The sequence below is a fragment of the Ascaphus truei genome, chromosome 2, assembly GCF_040206685.1.
Source record: "Ascaphus truei isolate aAscTru1 chromosome 2, aAscTru1.hap1, whole genome shotgun sequence".
In the NCBI taxonomy this organism is placed as follows: Eukaryota; Metazoa; Chordata; class Amphibia; order Anura; family Ascaphidae; genus Ascaphus; species Ascaphus truei.
In genome coordinates, this window is record NC_134484.1 from 360,027,631 (window position 1) to 360,049,792 (window position 22,162).

General features: G+C 39.7%; 1 protein-coding gene across 5 annotated transcripts in view; it reads right to left on the reverse strand.

Moving 5' to 3' along the window:
* Positions 1-22,162, reverse strand: part of ZNF385D (zinc finger protein 385D) — a 382,863-nt gene that overhangs the window by 294,234 nt on the left and 66,467 nt on the right. For all 5 annotated transcript variants that reach the window (XM_075586934.1, XM_075586935.1, XM_075586937.1 and 2 more), the window contains exon 2: positions 10,158-10,294. In XM_075586934.1, coding sequence (XP_075443049.1) covers positions 10,158-10,294 — 137 coding nt within the window. The remainder of the gene's footprint in view (positions 1-10,157; positions 10,295-22,162) is intronic.

The following is a 22,162-nucleotide window of genomic DNA, read 5'->3' on the forward strand; positions in this document are numbered from 1 at the left end:
AAATAATCCACAAAACTGTACCTTAAATTGAATCTTGAGTAAATAATGTAAAATTCTGTATTTTAATATTTTAATATTTAAGTAAACACAGTTGCAATCGCGTATAAAGTATAGTATATTTTACTCATAAATATGAAAATAAAAGTCAAAGACTGTACAATGTAAGCATACAGATAACAGAGCAATCAAACATAGTTTGAACAGGAAGGACAAATGAATAGGGAAAAATAAGTGAAAAATTAGAAAACATAACACAATAATATTCAAAAAAAAGTGTCAAAAGGGGCAACGTTAACGTTTCAGGGTAATAAACCCTTTCTTCTGGCCCACTCATACATGCATAACAGTTTCAAAAGAGAAAGTACGCCTGGCTTGTATGCGTGTGGGGAACACCGGAGCATCATCATTTGTGATGCCTTCTGCCTGAACACTAGAAATAAGGCTAAGTATCAGTGCTTTCTCTTTTGAAACTTCAGATTGGACTTTGTTTGATGATTTTTGCTTGATTATTTTTTCCTGTAGGAATGGGCCAGAGGAAAGGGTTTATTACCCATAAACGTTAATGTTGCCCCTTGACACTTTTGTGAATGATTGTGTTATTTTTTTCTTATTTTTCCCTATTTGTTTGTCCTTCCTGTTCACACTATGTTTGATTGCTCTGTTATCTGTATGCTTACATTGTACAGTATGACTTTTATTCTCATATTTATGAGTAAAATATACTATGTTTAAGTATTTTTTACTTAAGTATTTTTGAGTGTGGGGTTGCTATTTGTTTCAATATATTACCCTTTTGGAGTTGGTGGAGACTCCTTGTCTCCCTGCACCTTATCTATATTAGCCCTATTGGGCGTTATTATCCATTTAGGTGGTGCTGTTTATCTTATTTGTAATAAAAAAAGAACATGCAATAGGGCAAAGTACACTTGAGGTTTTCAAATCTCATTATTATTAATTATATTATCTTTTATTTGTATGGTGCTAACACATACCACAGCACAGTATAATTTGGGAGGGCAATAACATTGTATGACAAAAGAGTACACATACTGTCCTGTATGTTAAGACAAGATGAGGCAGTAGGAAGCAGGTCCCAGCCCCTATGAGCTCTGTACTGACCGTTTGGCAAAGCACCAAATTTGAAAACAATTAATAATTCTATAATTGATCATTAATTTTGGCCTCTCTCTGTGCAATCTCCCACCATCCCTTTCTTTGCGTGCTATGCTGCTACCAAATGGTGGCAACGGGAAGATAGAGGGTTTATTAGTGAGGTGGAATATTGCAAGAACTGAAGCAATTGGGAAACCAAAACAAAGCTTTAACTCGTTTTCGTGAGGCCCAGCAAGGAGGATTCTAAAAAGCAGAAAATCCTACAGTATATCTTCAATTCTCCAGGACTAATATGCCTACAAGAACTTTTAATTATAAGCAGCATGTAGAAAATGCATGTTCTACAGAAAAAGCTATAATGAAAGGATACCATGTATAATTAATACAAAGTAGTGCCTATAAAATGATCAATAACTCTAAAGTAGATAAAGTATTATGTTAATTCATACAAATGTGAAATTACACAATCCTGTATTTTTAAGAGGTGATATTTGAAACACGCATACATCTTCTTTGAATACAAAATAAAAAGATATAAAGGGTGCTCCCAATTGAAATAATGGTGCAATAAATATGCAAACTTCTATATACAGTAGAATGTCAAATAAAGTGCAGCAATATAAAAAGTGTAAACTGTGCAATAAATGCTACATAAGCAGTGAGTAAAAAATGTTTATCTCGGGAAAAAATGCATAAACCGTGTATAAAATTAATATTTATATTTATCAACATGTGCAAACAATAAGGCATTCTTCCAGTTGTAATAGTCTTCAAAGTTTGGCGAGTGCAGGGTGCGGAACCGAAAAATAGATTAAAAAAACCACAACATAGAAAACGATCATATAGGAGTGGTGGTTACTCATTCTGTAAGGCATAGGTGATCCTCCTATGAATCTAAGGCTGCCGCTGACCGCGCGGTGCTTGGCGAGGTACTTCTAGAAATTTACATTTAGACGTCCCCGCTCACGTGGCGCGCGCGCGCTTGTGCGCGAGCACACACGCTCACCCACGCTTGGCGCTTACATAAACAAATAAAACTGACTTTGAACCGCACTCAGCTTGCCTGCAACGCCCCCCGTGCGTGCTTGCAAAATAGCGCGGACACCCGTTGCTCATGCTTCGAGAGCTGGTGACGTCACCGCTCTCCAAGCATGAGCGCTGTCAGCACCAGCGAGGCCGCATCCTTAGAGACAGAAGTTTCCTCAGAAGAAAAGACAATAACACAATAGTGCACAGAATCCAATTTGTAAAAAATATATATTATTAAAAGGTAAGGCACATCAAAGTGTACATTCACACTTTGCAAAATTAAAATGTGCATATACAGTACAAAAGATATATTCAATAGAAATGGGGCAAAGTTTCTACAATCTCACCGCCATCGACTCCGTCTTTGGAGTCCACTGTGACTAGCCTCTATCACTTCCTGTGCAAGGGTAACCGGTTGAAGGGGCACCTGATCGTGTCCCTCCAACAATACTCGACTCGATGCGTTTCGCTGGATCAGGTTCGTCAGGAGTTTCTTTGAAGCCTTTTTTTTCATCTTTGATGTTATGTTAAAAATCACTTGTAAATTTGCCGTTTTGTAAGTACGAAATTATCAGAGGCTAGCAGACTAATTATATTAATTATATTGAAGTTATTAAGAATGTATTTGGATATTTATTTATAGAGATGCAAAATAACCGTGCTCATTTGATGTGATTATTTCATACTAAGTCACCCCCTAAGGAAATCATCTGCTGTACTCAATGGAAATTCAGGAATTATTCATACTTCTGAAAGGTTCCAAACTTAGCATAGTGAAGAGCAACTAAGAACACGAAAACACATGCTGTGCCGGAGTGTTAGTTTTACAAAATGACTTTGAGCTTTTATTATGGAACACGCCCCAGGAACTACTATGGCTGTTGTACACTTACTGTACAGTACTTTATAGAAATTTGTGAAAGATATTTAGTTTAAAAGTCCCCCCTTTAAAAACAATGCAATAAAGCATAATCAGTTCTAATTTAAGGAACTACACATAATGATGTACTAAGCATTTGACCAATTAATCCTTTGAGTGCCAGAGGGAAAGCAGGGTCCTTCCGGTGCGCGTGATCAACTGACCAATTGTCACTAGTCCCCCTTCTGTTCCTCATAAGTGTAGATCGTATGGAGCATAGAAAGCAATCTACCACCACAAAAGGAGCATTTAGAAAAATGTTTTTACGTACAGTAGATATTACATTGTGGGACCCCAGGAGTGTCAGACCACATGATGTAACATCTACGTCTCGGGGCACTTGAAGGGTTACGAGTTGTCCTCGAAACAGAACATCAACTTAAATCAGCATTTCATTAAAAATCGTATGCGTTTTTTTATTTTATTATCATTTGTGTAGTATTAGATATTACTTACTGTAGTTTCCAACCCATCACTCTGTATGTCCTTTTTAATGGTGCTTTTACAAATAAAATATTGCGCAGGAGGAAATGTCCTTTTAATTCTGTGAAAATGCCTTTTTCATTAACTTTATTCTACTAAAAGGCAGGATTTGTATATTTGTGTTCAACAATAATTACACATCAGTAATGATGTATCAATGTTTAATTGGTACCAAACATAACATCAGAGTTATTAAAAGCCATTGCTTTAAACGTAGATACATGAGCCTCCAAAACTTTATCATTTAAAACTATACATGTCAAAGTATACCTGACTATTACTCAAAAAAATATCTTATTTTACTTTACTGCCACTCTGTTTCAAATGTGTTTGTGCTTATTTTGACAAACAAACTCAAAAGGTGATAGCCACAAATAGATGGATATAACATGCCAAGGCAAAACTTGAGATAGTAATCAAGGGTTTGAAGCAGAAAATACACAAAGTCAAAACAAACCTTCCACCTTCTAAAACCTTCAGTATTATTTCTATTATTTATTTATAAAGTGCCAACATTCTAAAGCACAGTGACATTTGACAGCAGCATAAAAAAGTATGCTGAAACAAAACAAATATATGAAGGTATAACACTCATATAAAAGGTGAAGAGATCCTTACTTAAAGGATCTCAATGTTGGCGTTATGCTGAAATCATCCTCTACACAGCCAAACAAAGTTTATGTGCAAAAGTTTGTAAATCAAGAAACATGAACATATATTCAAACTTAACATGACAGACTTAAATGTATGTACAGTATGCTTATCTTTATCTTCACAGCAGTAACAGACAAAACAAAATAATATTAGACATAATGTGAAGAAATGTAAACATCAAAGTAAACCAAAGAACTTACAGAAAAAGTTGGAGGGTATTTTCCTAAGTGCATATGCACTGAATTTTTGGTAATCACGTATGCAAGGAGCACATTGGAGCTACTGAAATACTTGGTTTAAGAGTTGAGTTTAGAGAAAAGGTTTGGTGGAGAGAAGGTGCTTGGCAGCTATTAAGAGAGAGGGCATTCCAGATGTGACAGGCAGTAAGTGATAAAGGCTTTAGGTGGGAGAGAGTTTTAAACATCCTTGAGAAGAATGCAAGCAGAATCTAAGAGGCTAGTAGGGATATAGCAAGAAATTATGGCTGAGATGTAAGGCGGGACAGAGGAATGTAAAGGTTAGTGTGAAAGAGAGAATGAGAGTTTTATAAGTAATTCGAGACTTAATGAGTAGTCAGGAGAGGGATTTTACAAACTGAGAAGCAGAGGCAGATTTAGGAGAGAGAAAAGTGATTCTAGCGACAGCATTTAGGATATTGTAGGGGAGAAAGGTGAGAGGCAGGAAGACCGGAGAGTAGAAGGTTACTATAGTCAAGACAAGATAGAATGAGATGTCCAAAAAATGGGGAGTGCTAATTCTTGAAAAAGCTATGGCGAAACGCGTAGAATTGTGCCTCTGAGGACCCCGTACCGAAGTGCTGGCAGCCGGACTGACCATAGACGCTCCTTCCGCCAGGACCTGTGATGTCACTGACGACGTTGAGTGCGGATAAACAGGGCAACGCAGGGATCGGCATTGACTATTGATCGGCAGGGTCCTAGACACTTTGTGAAAATGTGAGTTGAAATTGCAGCTACTACAATCATTTGGGCAATATATTTATTTGATCATGTTACCCTATTAGTGTATTCCTTCTTTCTTTCTCTCATACACTGAATCATTACTGGAGCAACACGCCATACAGGACAGATTCTACAGAGGTTTTTTTTTACCAAGGAGCACATATCAGAGGGAGAAGTATCTCTGATCTGCATATATTTTCTCTACCATATGTGAGTGGGATTGCCATAAGAACATTTTTTCACACTTAGAATTTGTATTTTAACTGGTCTGCACTATTATCTTTATTTTGATATCTTCCACATATATTCGTCACTGTTATTGAGAGCGCACCCCATTTTTTGGACATCCAAGTTTTTCCGGGACCAGAGGACAGTCTATAAAGGGTTGTTTGAGCTGCCTAATTATATTATATATTTACTCTTTATCACACTTGTCACTGTGGGGCAAAGGTAGATAAATTTCCAATATAAAGTTATTATATTGGTATTTATATTCATTATCTCTTAGTCACGTTTTTATTTTTTGCACAGTTATTGACACTAAGTTTGTTGGGTTTGATTTGTTTCTTCTAAATTAAGTATTTCACTTTATAAGCAACCCCTTCACTTGATCGCCCGGTTATACCCCCTTTGCTATTACAAAGATAGAATGAGAGCATGTGTTACAGTTTAAGCTGTAGCGCGACAGAGGAAAGGGCGTATGTGAGAGGAGAATGTGAAAGAGTAATCAAATATGACACCTACAGATGCAGTGGCCGTTATCCGAACATTTAACGGAGCTGTTTTCTTGATCTCTGCTGTATTCCACGCGGCATTCACTCGTTATTCTTCCGGGAACGCTGCCGTGAATGTCGCCAACACACCAGTCACACCTATCCCAAACCAGCAATGTGCCAGCGCTGGAACTAGTAAAAACACTAGTAAACACGTGTCTTAACGCGGGAAAGTTTGAAGAAATCATGCGGCACGACCTGGGTATGTCCAGGAATACAAATCGTGAAATGTTCGGATAATGGCCGCTGCATCTGTAGGCATCGTACTTGAGATACTGGGTGCATGATAATGCACCCAATAGTAATGAAAAGGGGGGTAATAAGGCCATGCTTGGGAGGCAGTATAAGCAACTCTATCTTTGACATGTTAAGCTTGGGTTGGCGGAGAATAATCCATGATGATATGCAGAGATATATTCAGAAGCTTTGGTCTGGACATTAGTTATAAAGCTTGAGGTTGAAAAGTGCATTTTTGTGTTAGAATAGATGAGATATTTGAGACCAAAAGATGGGATATACTCACCTAAAAAGGGAGTGTAGACAGAAAAGAGGAGATATTCTTGGACAGGCCCCTTGGGAACACCCAGAGAGCGATCGATAGAGGAAGAGGAGGTTTTCAAAGAAAAGACACTGAAGATCGATGGGAACGTAAGAGGAAATCCAGGATAGAGCATTGCTATATATACACCAAAAGTCGGGAAGATACGAAACAGAAGAAAATGAACCATGTTCAAAAGATGCAGAGAGGTCAATAATATAAGCAGAGTGTAATGACCTTTGTCTTTGCCAGCATGAATGTCATTAGTTAGTTTGGTAAGGGCTGTTTCAAGTTGAAGTGAGCAGTGTGTAATCAGCATTTTCCACCAATGTACTTAGGCCAGGATTCACTGAAATTTGAAAAATCTGCGATAATATTTGATGTTAGGAAAAACATATAACCGCACAATATTTTTGCCGATACAAATACCACTAAGCATAATATTTGTACATTACTAACCTAATTTGCATGTGGGTATTTAGCAGTAATGAGATCCACGGTAGTCACTATCACAAATTTAAATCTGCATGCACATACAGTAGCTAACTTGGCTACCATAGTGTAAAGTAATAATTTAATTACAATACCCCAGCATCATCAAATAAGTTAACATACTGCACCGACACACTTTATTCGAGCAAATACCCGGTATGTACCTGGCAGATACCTGGAATGCGCCACTCCTCACCTCTGACAAGCCCCGTTGCATTTGCCTTCCCAGCCTGGGTTCATGCCTGGCTGATGGGCGGCTGATCTGTTAAATGATAATGATTAGGATTTAATAAGCTGCAATGCTTCGCGTGTCTACCAGATGGCATAAATTCATGAATTGTAATGCAGTATATATATATATACTGTGCAGTATTGAAGCCAGCGGGAATAAAATGCTTCAATCCCTGCTTGGAAAATAACTCAATGCACTCGGGCAGAAAACAGTCACAAACCTCAATACACCCGGGTATACCCGAATTCGTGGGACTAGCCAAGCTCGAATAAAGTGTGTCGCCAGTGTAGAACACAACCATCCAACAATAAACATAATTAAACATTTTAAAATAATATTTTGAAAATGCAGATCTTAGTAGCACAACGGGCTAACTTAGACATCCCTATAGTAGGCCCTATGGACTGTAATTAATACAGTCACTACTCTACATCCCTAACACTAACTAATATAATCTCCCACAAGGAGCCTGTTAACCATGTCCATAGTGGCCTTTTTACTTTGATACAAGAGCCTGCAAAATGTTGGCATTTTAAACCATGCATTTCAAGCTTAACCAGTCAAACAATTGCTCAAAAATATAATTTAAGTCATTGCTACAATTTCAAATGTGATTCCACTTATTCTGACAAACCAAATCCGAAGGTGATAATCACAAGGAGGTGAATATAACATACCAAGGCAAAATCATGGTTTACAGGTTACTTTGGTGGAGTCATGTTATTTAGTGTTGGAATGTTAGAAGATAAACTGTATTAATACCTTCTTAGGCCTTGGTGACTAGCCATCCATGGATTTACGATGGTTATCTGGCACCTTCAGCTACTAAGGATTTAATATGGCAACATATAATAATATGTTTATATAATGCAGTTGGTATCACCTACTCCATGTTGCGTAGTGTTATCTTAACTACATATATAGTGACCATTATATACAAAGTTAAAATAGGCCTAACATCAGTTCTGAGTAGGTGAGCAAAATTGCCTGTATTCTTTGTGACAGTAGCCTGTTGTTGCTGGCGCTGGGTGTAATAAACAGCATGTAAATAAGTTGTCTTTTGATTTGAATATGCCACAAGAAAAATATCAGACATATCGTCACAGTTAAAGCCTCTTTTCGCTGCTTTACCACATACCATTATATACCTTTACTGAATAGGTTGCTAAAAATAATTTGTGATATTTCCAGGTATTGTACATTTCCTCATTTATCAATCTTTCCGGAATCTCCCACGTAGAGTTACGTTCCAAACATGTTGTGCCATTGTTAACAACGCTTTATCATTTTCACGTGTTAAAAAATTCCCTATTGTAAACAAAAACCTACAGTAAAACACGTAAAGGATCTCACATATAAGCATACTGTAGCTTGAAACTTTGTAAGACTGACATGATGCTGGGCACATTCTCTGAGATTGGGAAATCACTAAATTAATCATTTTTAAGACCAACATTTTAATCTCAAAGGGAACGTCAATTTTATTGTTTGTGTTTCTGTTTTCAGTTATAAACGTATTACTACCCAACATGGACTCTTACTATATGAATATAATGCATTGGTTGGCCCTGAATTGTATTCTTTGATAATGTTTTAATAGAATAAAGATAGAGGGAGGTGAGCATTTCAAGAGAATATGGAGGGGAAAAGAAGAAAAAACTCTAAAAGACAGAGCTAATGATGGTAAGTAACCTGTTTTGCAGCCAAACCACATTTGCAGATATATAGTTTTACTCATTTTGTTTAGTATCAGTTTACTTCAATTTCTGTAAGTTTTTATTTAATACAAAATGTACACTGTGAGATGTGTTCTGTGTATGGGAAAGTTCAATTAAGTATTGCACTTTAAATGAGCGACATATGCAGCCACGAAACACTTAAAGTAGAAATCTAGGCTAATGTAAACGTTTCCCGGATTACATCTCCAAAAATGCAATGCATCTAACCTCTATACCAATGACGAGTAGATTTGGGTAAACGATCCCCCAAGATGACGAGTGCTGCAGATTATATAGTCCCAAATTCTATAAGATATCAATTTTGCCAATACATCCGGACGCTTGGGAGTGAGAGCTGTGATATAAATGAATACAAGATGCTGAGTCTAACAACTTTAACCCCTATATTGGGAAGTTGCCTAGCGATCAGAAATGAATGAGACAGGGATGACCGGGGAGGGTCTCTCAACCGGCAACGGACCCTAGTCTGCAAAGTCCCACAAATATGGCCAATTCACAATTCAATGGCAAATCCCCATAGGGGTGAAACACGTTAGAGTTTCGCAGGGGGTTTATCCCTTTTTTTTATCCATTTTTGCTCATGATTTAAGAAAGTAACTTTCTTTTGCAACAACACAGTCCAGCCTTATATTTTTGTCTAGCGGTGCCCGCTGATCCTCTCTCTTCATTGAGAAGTTTTTCTGTATACCAATGACATTTACTAAATATATATTTTAAGAAATATGCACACAACCACATTGAAACAGAAGTGCCAATTACTCAACCATTATTAGGTAGAATAAGATTTTTAGTGAAGAATCTCTTTTCAGTTATCAGTACTAGAAAGTTAGGGCCATGTATACTATACTGAGTCACTTTACAACTGTATATGTGTCAAGGGACAAATCATTAAAGTTTGTAAATTGCTTGCAGATAAAAGTAGTTGCAAAAGGTTTGGAAACAATCTCGAAAAATTTGTGACATTCACTACAGGTATTTTTGAAAGAAATGTCAGATTCAGAGATTCCTTCCAATGATCTTTATATTTTATAGCAAAGTACTGCTGGTTATGTTCATTAGATGAGAAGGCAGCTAATAACTTAGCTGTAGTTAAACTACAGTCATTGGAAAAACGTTATGCCTATAGCATCAGTGATAATCTGTGGGCAAAATTTAGATAAATACAGTTCCTCTCATTAACATGCAAAAACAGGAAAAACATTTCAGAATGGTAATATACTTACTGCAGTGAAGTTTGGGAAGAGATTAACTGCTGCTGCATTGTCCAAAGAAAATTGAAAGAATTGTTTAATATCCAGTGGTTGCTGCAAAGTGGGGAAGGGAGGACGGAGCAGGGCAGAGAGTGCCGGGCAAGAACCTCCTGTAAATTAAAGACAAAAGGGACTGTAAGCAAGCAATTCTAGATTCTACTGTGAAAAATATTAGATGCAAATTTACCTTCAGTAACTTTACTTGTATGGGCCCATTTACTAAAGTATTTCGGCTGTAAAACTAGGACAGAAGCAGTTAAAAAAAACAGCACGGTTTTTATCAATTAAAAAGAATCTTAGTCAAAAATATTGGGATTTTTCCCTTGCTAAATCTAATGCAATTCTTTGCACTGGTATTACTCCAGTTTTCCATTTAGTAGACTCTAGTTAATAACACCCTATGTTTCAAACTACAAATGATGGGGGTGATGTATCAAAGCAAAATTAACGCAGATTTCAACATTTTAATTTTGCATATCTTTATGACAATGTACATACAGATGTAGCCAGAGGAACTTTCCCTGCTGCCAGGGAAAGCTAGAGGAATTCGCAAACATATGACCTCTGGGAGAGGAGGCACCTGTGTATTGTGAGGATTAACCTGTGTATCCTCACGTGTCCCAGGATATGGTGATTCTGCTCCCGATTATCGATTAAAAGCCACCACCACCACCCACCAACTGAGGAAGTCACCTTCTCCTACACCTCGACGGCACAGCAGGCCTCCTCAATCTCCCCCACATCTACCACCACAGAGACAATAGGGTTAGGGAGTGAGTGTGAGAACTAGTAGGCATCAGAGTGGGAGTGTCTGGTGCCACAGAACAGACATTGAGTTCCTTTGCATGGCATTATGTGAAGTTAAATGCCTGTACTTTGGGCACGTTGATGATGTGTGGACATGGGCCATCAGTGAGCATTTCAGACTGCTAATCCCACAATCAGAATAGTCGTGGTTAGTCTCAAAATGTGCTAATTATCCTGTCCCTTTTGTTGCGCTTCCTCAACTAGGTGGCGAAGGTTTTCCTTCATCATCTCCATTCTCACTGTCAAAGCAATTGGCTCAATTCAATTCCAAAAATTGTACTAGAGCGTACATAGAGCAAAGAGATCCCTTCGGGGTGCACTCCACCACAGCAATTAATGAGATATTGGTAGATAATTAAATTTGTAATTTTAAAAGGCATAATAAAATAATATAGAGATAGATATACTGTATGACATACATGTATAATGTTGCTCCTAAAGCTACAGTGAATTAAAATGATGTTCATCCCCATGGAAAGATGCCAGACTCACGGCTATGTTAGTGATGGTAGCTAGGTATTAGACGTATACGTATACACTAGCAGTTGGAATGGCTTGAATTAGAGCCCCAGTGCTCAGCCTGTTTCCAAAACGTATTTATAGACAGTGAGTTGGCTGCAGGCCTCTTAGAAAAAAATTCAGTGGAAAAAAATACCGATTTGTATCTAGGTCTCAATATTATGTATCTGTTGTCAAAGTAACAACAGTGTAGACACTTGCCTGTGGACCGACTTAATTATCGGTGGTCCTCAGTAAAGGAGATAGTGGGGCCATTGAATAGTCCTCTCATTGTGGAGATAACTGAAATGATTAGTGCCCACTTCATACATTGTTTAGCAAAGGGTCCTTTATACTTCAAAATAATCCTTCATCTATGGGATTAATCTATGGGTGGAGCGAGTGCATAGTCCCATGTTCAGTGAAATGGACATAATGATTGTGTCCAGACACAGATGCAGCGGCCGTTATTTTAACAAATCACGCAGTGTATACCTAGGAATACCCATGTCATGGCGCGGGATTTCTTCCAACCGCACCGCCTTAAGACGCGAGTGCAGGCGAGTGCAGAAAATGTAATTTTAGTGTTCTGGCTTTTAAACACCGGAAATTGACACAGTAGCACAGTACTGTACACATTACAATTCAATCATTTCATATAATTGCACACAAGCCATAAAATTCAAACAAAGCAACTGCGATAAACACGTGTGCCTGGGACGATTGGCTGCGTTCATACCACGTGGAGTACAGCAGCGCACATCTGTAAATGTAAAACACAGAGTTTATGTGCCAAATTATATCAGGAATGGCAGCAGATTACTGATAATAATAAACCAATTCCCACCTAAATGTACTGACCTGTCTATTGGGAGCAGATAGCAGCAGGATGGTGTGTGCAAAGTTAATTGTGTTTTAACCCCCTGTATAACAGCTGTGTAGGTGAATAGATTCCCTGCACGTAGGAGCTGCTCACTGTGGGTGCCTGAAACAGGGGAAGTCTGATTGACTGAATACTATGGCTACGCCCGGATTAGAACCAGTTTTGCTAGGTGAAACTGCTGGTGTTATTGGCTGTAAGGTGAGGCTGCTGCCGAGGGATAGGCAGACATGCTACAGAGAACAATGAAATTGTCTCCATTGGTTTAGAAGCAGCCGGTGTTTGAATTTCATGGGTTGTGTGTAATTAAATGCAATGAAATTAATTAATTGTAATGTGTACAGTACTGTGCTACTGTGTCAATTTCAGGTGTTTAAAAACCAGAACACTAAAATGCCATTTTATGCACTCGCACACTCGCGTCTTAAGGCGGTACAGTTGGAAGCAATCCCGCGCCATGACATGGGTATTCCGAGGTATACACCACGTGATTTGTTAAAATAATGGCCGCTATATCTGTAACATCGATTAAGGATTCTTTTGAAGTATAAAGGACCCTATGCTAAACAATATATGAAGTTGGCACTAATCATTAAAATTATCACCACAGTCACAGGACTATTCAATTGTCTCACTATCTTCTTTACTGAGGACCACCTCTAATTAAGTTGCTCCATAATATCGGCCAGGGGTGCGCAAACTGGGGGGCGCAAGATTTTCATGAGGGGGGTGCAGCGGTTAGAGAGGCCCAGCGTTCTTCCCCAAGGCATTTAAATTAAATGCTGGGGAGGTGTGAGGCCTCTGTAACTTCTCATACTTACTTTCAGCCGGCTCTTCAGAGACGACTTGCCATGGCAACATGGCGTCAAATAACACTGCATGGTTATGTGACGTAACATCATATGACCCGCGGCATCATTTTACGCCGGGGGAGGGGCGCGAGTGCTTGGGCTGCCAGGCAGGGGGGCGCAGCTCACAAACTTTGCACACCCCTGCTGTAGGCAAGTGTCTACACTGTTGTTACTTTGACCACAAATAGTATTGAGATACAAATCATATTTTTTCCACTGAATTTCTATCTAAGAGACCTGCAGCCAACTCACTGTCTATAAATACGTTTTGGAAACAGGCTGAGCACTGGGGCTCTAATTCAAGCCATTCCAACTGCTAGTGTATACGTATACGTCAAATACCTAGCTACCATCACTAACACAGCCGTGAGTCTGGCATCTTTCCATGGGGATGAACATCCTTTTTATTCACTGTAGTTTTAGGAGCCCAATTATATGTAAGTCATGTACAGTATCTCTCAGCTGTATTTATTTTAAAATGCCTATTACAATTACAAGTTTTATTATCTACTAATATCTCGTTAATTGTTTTGGTGGTGTTCCGTCCGAAGAGATCTCTTTGCTTTATGTATGATCTAGTAATTTTTTTGATATTCTCTATATACATCCCAGGGAGCACATGCCTTTTCATATAAATACCCTGAGACTTGGAGCAAGGTTTTCTCTCTGTCTCCAATTCAATTCCTCAAGCATACTTTGTCTTACTTTTACTCCTTCACCTCATCCTTTCTGTTGAGGTCTGTCACTATACAGAACACCAAACTATTTGACAGTCATAATGACACAGATGGTTGCATCTTGGCTATTTTGAAAGTTTGGGGTTGTGATGAACCATCATTGATTTTTCATGATGGTGTTGGATGTTACAAAATCATACTACTTTCTGCTGCTTCCGACATACATAGTTAGATAGTAGATGAGGTTGAAAAAAGACATATGTCCATCAAGTTCAACCTATGTTAAATTTAGACGACAGATACTTATCCTATATTTGTGTAGCTCGGTCCTCCCTTTAGCTCTCCTCACCTCCGCTGCAGGCGGGTAGCCGGTAAGGGCGCCGTCATTTTGTTTGTGCGCTCGCATACGCAGAAAAGGTTTGCGCATACAAAAGTTCCAGCAGCTCCAGGGGCTGCACAACACATGTAGGATTGGAGATAGAAGATCCGGTGCAACAGCAACAGCCAAAATGACGTCAGATCCGAAATGCAACAAAAGTAACTTTATTGATGTAGACACACACTAGTGAAACAGCAGGCTGCAGCACAGCCTCCTCCTCTACGCGTTTCACGCTATACTAGCGCTTCATCTGAGAGTGAGTGTACAACACATGACACAGTACAGCCAATAGGGCTGCTAGAATCTCCTGAGGGGACATTGGAACTTTGGGTGTGCTTGAAGGTTGAGCTGACAGTTAGGAGGGAGGCATATTGAGCTGGGACAAGGAAGGAGTAAGTTATATGAGCAGATGTCAGTGGCATCTGCACTAGGCCATATACCCCCTATTATGCCCCAGCTAGGCCCCAACAACCACATAGTTTGTGGCTGTGATAGGGACTTGCCCCTCAGATAGGACCCTGCCCTGCTTAGCAATATTAGTGTTAGGGACACACAGGGAGATGCAGCACGGTGGCTGCGGCCTGTGGTACAGAACACAGATCGCCCTACATTAATAAAGACATTGTTTATGGGTGTACAATCTACAAGGGACCCACCCAACGTGGAGGCGGAGGCTTCCCGGTATCAGCATTGGATCCATGGATCCCAGCACCCCCAATGCATCAGTGCACCAACTCAAACACTATAGTGGGGCAGCGCAGTCACACACAACTTGGGTGGGGGAGTGGAGCATTGGAGGGTACAGCTGTGCGTGGCATGGTTGGTGGTAAATATATATCCTAGGTTATTTATGTTCAGTAAAACTGATATATTTCATAAGTGTGTGTTTTATTGTATGCGGGTCCTGTAGCGGGGTTATTCTACATCATAGAATCCTGTAGAGGTGGAGGTGCTACCGACCGAACATCGACTCAGGTATACCCCAGGTTCCCAGTAGCAGAGACTCAGATCTCCTGTGCATCACAGGCATTGTACCATATATACACACCATAGCCAAATATCTCTCAGGGGGTGGGGAAAGTTCACTACAATTGGAGGCGCTGCTGAGATCTCAGACCTGGGGTACCCTGCTCAGTAGTCTAAATTTGTGAAACCCTTCAGACCGACATGTTCATACCCACTGGGCAACAGGTCCATGACTGAGCCCTAGAGTACCGCGTATCCCCGCGCCACATGGTTGCGGTGGGAGGACTATCCCTACTTACCTCAATAACTGCTGTCCGTGACTACGCACAAAACTTCCCGGGTCTGGCCAATGCCAGGGTCTTAGGCCGCAAACTTGATGCGGATTTTGTTCTAGCGCCATACTATTGGCCACGGAACATGAGATATGCTTGAACACAGCAGCTCAGGCCCTAAGCCCATCCAAGGCCCTTCCCACAGGGCACCCACTGATATACCCTGTTACCAACATCCATAGGTGCCTTCACTCCGAGACTCACCTCCGAGGTTCCCTATCAGGCTAGCTAGACTCAGATTTCCTGTTCATCACAGGTATTGCACCATATATACACACCGTAACCACACATCTCTCAGGGGGTGGGGAAAGTGCGCTACATTTTTATTTACAGTATTTTGATCCAGAGGAAGGCAAACAAAAAACCTCAGTGAAACATTATCCAATTATATCACATAAGGGGAAAACAGTTATTCCTTCCTGACTTCAGAAATAGCAATTAGATTTCTCCCTGGATCAACATCCTTCCCATGTTTACTAAATTGGTATATACAGTACCTGTATACCTTTCCATTCTAAAAAGATTTCCAACCTATTCTTGAACATACCTATTGTATCTGCTATCACAGTCTCCGTAGGTAATAAATTCGACATTTTAACTGCCCTTACTGTAAAGAACCCTTTCCTTTGTTGCTGGTGAAATCTTCTTTCCTCCAACCTTAAGGGATGACCGTGTGTCATTTTTGCTTCCCTTGGGAAGAATAGTTATTTTGAAAACTCCTTGTATTGTCCCCAAAGATATTTGTATATCATCATCATTTTCATAATCGTCACCCTTATGCTGTATATTAATTTCTGTTTTTTTAAGGAGGAAAATGAGTGGGATAATCTGTTTTTTTACCATCTTAATCACTGCTCACAAAAATAGTGGCTTCCTCAAAGGGCTTCAGCAACCTACACAGCTCTCCCATCAAATTCCACTGTCTAGGGCGCTAGACAAAGGCATCATCCAGCTGCCAGGCATGCTCCATTACGTAATCATTGACCACCATTGCTGCTCATGGAGACACTCAAGCATATACAATGTGGAATGCCATTATGTAGTCACCTCAATTTTTAGCTGGTGATGAGGGAGATTGTTTTGCTCCTGAAGGGCATTGCGGGCTGTGTACGATCATCTAAAGTGAGCACGTATTACTGGAAACTGACAAAATGCCCTGGACATTCATGCACTGAGCTAGGAAACAAGTGACTATTAAATTGAGTGTGTGTACAAAACAAGGAATGTGTGTCATGTTTCCTTGCTTCGGTGCGGCAACCAAAGTTGGAACCATTATTACCAGCCCCAAAGCCAATCTCAAGTGCCCTGGGAATTAACAACTGCTCTATCACATTCTGTAATATTACAAAGATATCAGAAGCTGTGTGTGTCTTTTCTTCTAAACTCTATACAGATTACATAAAATAGCATGTTTACGGAACGTCTTGCAGCTGCAGAAGCAGACTATCTTTTTTTTCACCGCCTTTTGTTGTTGAACAATACTAAAACATACCCAATGGGTGGTAATGGTCAGGTAGTCACTACCTCCATGACCACTACTCAACATGTCAGTAGTGCGGTATACCCTACTTCGATCTGACTGTGCAAGGGCCTCAACCACCGGTACAACAACTTTGCTGTACAGTTCATGAATCGCAATGTTAGAGAAATATGATCTGCTTGGGATAGTCAACCATGACTTCGCAGTTTGCGTAAAGCTCTCTGAACCCGTGAGATTCAACACATTTTAATGGCAACAAATCTATAGCAAGCAGTAGAGCTAAATTGCTAGTCAACACCAGAGCTCTGTCATGGAATAAGTTCAGCTTTTCAACATCTTCTCAGACTGTGGCTGCAGCTTTGGCATTAGGCTGCTTGTACTACTAGAAGCAATACTGTAGAACTTACATCAGGTTGTCTGGTTTGCAAACTGCTGGGACGCGGGCTAGCACTAGCACCCACAGCATCATCATCATCATCGTGATCATCTTTGTTATACAAAGATTATCTAAATCACCATCATCAAATTCGTCACCACCGTTTGAATATAGTGACTGTGTTGGTGGTGTGTGTCTGCAGTACTGATGGTGACCTATTTTCTCCATCTCCATCTGTGCCATTACACTGTGTTGTCTGGCTTCAACCCCTCCTTCTCTTACCCTGACTATCTAAGGTTGTCTGCCACTTTATGTGGTGCTGGTGGCGGGTCATGGGAATTCTTAATGCAGAGGTACCAATATGGGTACCCGATGTACCCCTTTTCACAATTGTTCGGCATAAGTTACATGTAGCTGTAATATGATACTTTGAAAGTTGAAAAAAACGCCACACAATACGGCATTTTTAATCTAGCGGTTACAGTTAGAGATGCATTAACCAAGGCCTTAATAGAAGAAGGCTTTGAGACAGAGAATCCTTGCTTATACCCAAGTCCTCTCAGGAAAAAAGAGCGCAAACAGGTAGTAAGGTCTTAAAGTTTAATGGAAACTATAATGACCAATGGTCAAATCTGCGTAACATACTCCAAAAATATTGGCATGTCTTATTAACAGACACTGATCTAAAAGATGTACCAGGGAATTGAATAAGTATCACCTATAGACATGCCCCCAATCTGAAAGATAAAATGTTTCGCAGTCACTTATCGCAACATACTGTTCAACACCAAACCTTTTTGAAAAATGACAGAAGGGGGGGTTTCAAATGTGGAGGCTGCTCAGCCTGTAGATATAGTATGAAAACTACGAGTATTTTTGATGATGTCTCCGGCACAAATCAATATTCGATTAAGCAGTTTATGTAAATTGAAAGTAGTCTGCTACTTATCCTGCCCTTGCAACTTGTATTTGTAGGAATGACAACCAGGGAGCTGATATTTTGTGTGTTGGATCATACTAGAGAGATTTGTAATGTTAAACAGGATCAGAATGCTTTAAAAAAAAAAAAAAAAAATACTACGTCGTAAGACATTTCTTGCTACATCATGGTGCAGATGCAACCTTACTAACTACATTTGTAATAGACAGAGTCTCATTGGGAATTAGAGGGGAAGATTTGGAGAAAACATTCCTTCAAAGAGAATGTACTGTAGATGGATTGTAATGTTGGGTTCACTTGTGCCTGCAGGCTTGAATTAAGCTCTGAATTTCTCCATGTTCCTGTAATGTAATCTATCTTAATTAAGCATGTAATCCATCTGGGAAATGTATATTGATTTTTACATTTGTACTTCAGGTTTTAGCTGACTGAGTGCCTTGTGACGTGAGTAGAGAATCATAATTGATGGGTAGACCTGATTGGCACTTCACTTACACTGAAGCATACAAATGATTGGGTCCTAGAGCGGTCACTCAAGCCCCCGGAAGAAGCCATGGCGATACGTGTGTTGGGGCGGGTCTTGTCTATGTCCTCTCTGACTCTGGTGATGCGGGCCTGCACGCACGCATGCACCTTATTCCAAACAGAAGTTCTGTTCTCTGTGATCGCAGTAAGATTTACTTCAGACGTCCTTTTAACTGTAGCACAAGAAAGTGTGAAGTAATGTCCGCTGAGACTACGTGCATTCTCCACAAAAGAACCCCTTATAGTGCACTCTCTTTCATATTATTAACAATGTTTGCCACAATACGACTGGTCTTGGACTGAGATAATGGTGATGGTGGGGAGAAGTATTGGTCAAATTGACACATAACCACATTATGTAAGCTATGTGGATTTAGTTAAAATGAAATTCTTTAATAGTACAATCTATAAAATAAAGTGGGGTATAAAAACATCTATAAACATATAAACACGGACATGGGTGTGTTAGTGGAAAACACCCAAGAGGGATTGTCCTCTCTCTAGAGTATACCCTTCTTATATTTAGATATAGTCTCTATATTAGTATAGTCCCTCTAGGAAACAGACTACTCAGGGTATATTACATTGTGTGTTAATTTAATATAGCTGACTTTATTTTCTGATGCTGACTGTATCAATTTTAAGGATTATTATATGATATCTAAACTTAATGTGGTATCATTTGTTTTTTATTTTTCTCATATTTATTCCTTGTTGTGCATGTCTGCCCAGGCAGTGTATTTCCATCTCTTGCTAGTAGTGTTATTACAGGATTTAGGCTTTACATTTACACTTCTCTCTGATTTGACCGTCCGGTCTAGGTCTTATGTATATTTCTATACAGACCTTATTTTTGATCAGGTAGACATTTAGCCTATCGGGTTGCTTACATAAGAGTCATCTTGCTGTTTAGTGCCAATTTATATTAGAGCTCTTGCCTCCAGAGTCTATTCTGTTAATTAGAGAACAATGGTTTTAATAAGTGTTTTTTATTTTTTGTGTAATAAAGATTTTGTCTTTTTTTGGCACCTTGAGTGCTTATTTGGGAGTTCTTTTCCTCTCTTCTTGTTACAGATGCAGCCACCAGTATTAGAACTCTTGCCTGGGAAATTCTGGGCCAGTCTCACAGTAAATGCCTCAACATAGCCTCATCATTTTTGTGAGGTTCTTAATGGCCCATCGGATTAACACAGCAGGGGTCCCTGCAGTCCCATTCAGTTAAGAATCTACAGAAATGTTGAGGCATGTTGAGGCATTTACGAAAGGTTAATGGTTAAGCTACATGTTTTATTAAGTAAAAAATGTATAAATGTGTGTGTGACATAAAGTACTTCAGTAGCAACTTTAATTTGAATGTTTTTGTCTAAATTTATAACTGTGTGCTTAATATATCAAAAAAGGTTTAAATATCAATATCTAAGTCATACAAAAAAATTGTAGTTTATGTATTTCCTCTGTCTGTTATGTTCAGTGTTCTGTATCATTTATATATCATGATCAGCATTATCGATCCCTATTTGATGATGACCTCCCCAATGATCTTATAGTTACTCCGATTGCAAGCCTCGGTTTTCCACATTGCCCCCAAAAAAATTCTGATGAAATCCTCACGTCTTACTTTTGGTCATCATCTCTTGGAATCTAGTTGAGTGCCATCCCTGTCCAACGATGGTTAGTTTTTCATGAAATATGTCCAGCCCACTGCCATTTTAATTTCCTCACCCTTGTGATGATGCCACAGACTCTTGTCTAGTTTAGAACCCATTATTTAATTTTTCATGTCTCTTTGGGTAATAACCAGCATACATTTCTACATACTTCTTTCAGTTGTCTGAAGCATTTGAATTGTCTTCGCATTTAGGGTACAAGTTTCACATCCAATTGTGAGCTCAGGAAGAATACACTGGTCGAAAATTTTCTTCTTAAGGCACCTTGGAAAGTTCCCTTGAAATATTGTCTTGTTTCTTCCAAATGCAATCTATCCCATCTCCATTCTCGTAATGATGTCATTCAAAAGGTGTCCATCCATTGTTATTTGCTGGTCAAGGTAGACATACTCTTTAACTTCTTCTAGTTATATTCCATTATCTTCAATCTTTGCAGACTTGACACATTTGTTGAACATCACTTTGGTCTTGTTGAGATTCATATGGAGGCCCACATTCTTACTTGCTTTGTTGAGTTCTCCAATTTGTTACTGGAAGGTCTTCTGTGGCAAAAATAACAATGTCATCTGCAAATCGTGGGTGACTCAAATATTCACTTTTGATTTTGATTCCTGTTTCTTCCCAATCTAATGTCTCGAATAATTCTTCAAGTGTTGCTGTGAAAAGCTTTGGTGACATAGTGTCTCCCTGCTGCACTTCCTTACTCATCCTTATCTTGCTTGTATTTTCATGTAATCTAATGGTTGATGTGGCATTCTGGTAAATGTTCATTATAATATGAACATTTGAACATTTTTTCTTCCTAATGCATCTGGGACCACTGAGGTGCAGACAGAATCAAATGTTTTTTTCGTAATCTATGAATCCTAAGTGAGTGATAGATCATATTCATTACTTTGGGAAATCTCTTCTTGTATGACTTGGATGTGATTCATTGTATCCACTGCTACATACTGCTGCGGCACAGTTTATTCGAGCATTTGCCCGTTCTGTGCCGCAGCAGTAGCCTGGCGCGCGCCCGAGTGTGACGGGCGCACGCCGAAGCAGCGGAAGAGCGCCCTCCGATCGGGGCGCTCTCCCTACCGCTGCCGGGTCCGCCGGGTCCCCCGGAACCCCCTGCCGCTGTCCCGCGATCGCGGGACACCAGGGCTCCCTCGGGGAGCCCCTGGACACGCGTGCAGCGGGCGCACGCTCCCGATGACGCGTGACCGCGCGTCTATGACGCGCGGCACGCCGAGGGGCGGCCACTAGCAAGCCGGGAGATTTCCCGGCTTGCGGTACCGACCACACTTCAATAAAGTGTGTCGGTAGTGTACCACTTGTTCTCTAGGCTGGGCAAAGTCCAGGATCTGTTGTAGCCGATTAGTGAGTATCTTTGTAAAAAAAACTTGTAAATTATTGAAAGTAGACTGATTGGTCTGTAGTTCTTGAAGTCTTCTTTATCTCCTTTCTTGTAGATGAGGATAACTACTGTATGGCATACCTCCAATGCTGTAAAATTTTCCTGTTTTTTAAGCAACATATAAAGAGTGTTGAAAGGATGTTTTCTACTTTTCCCCCAGCTTCTTTCAAGATTTCAGTTGTACAGATGCAGCCACGA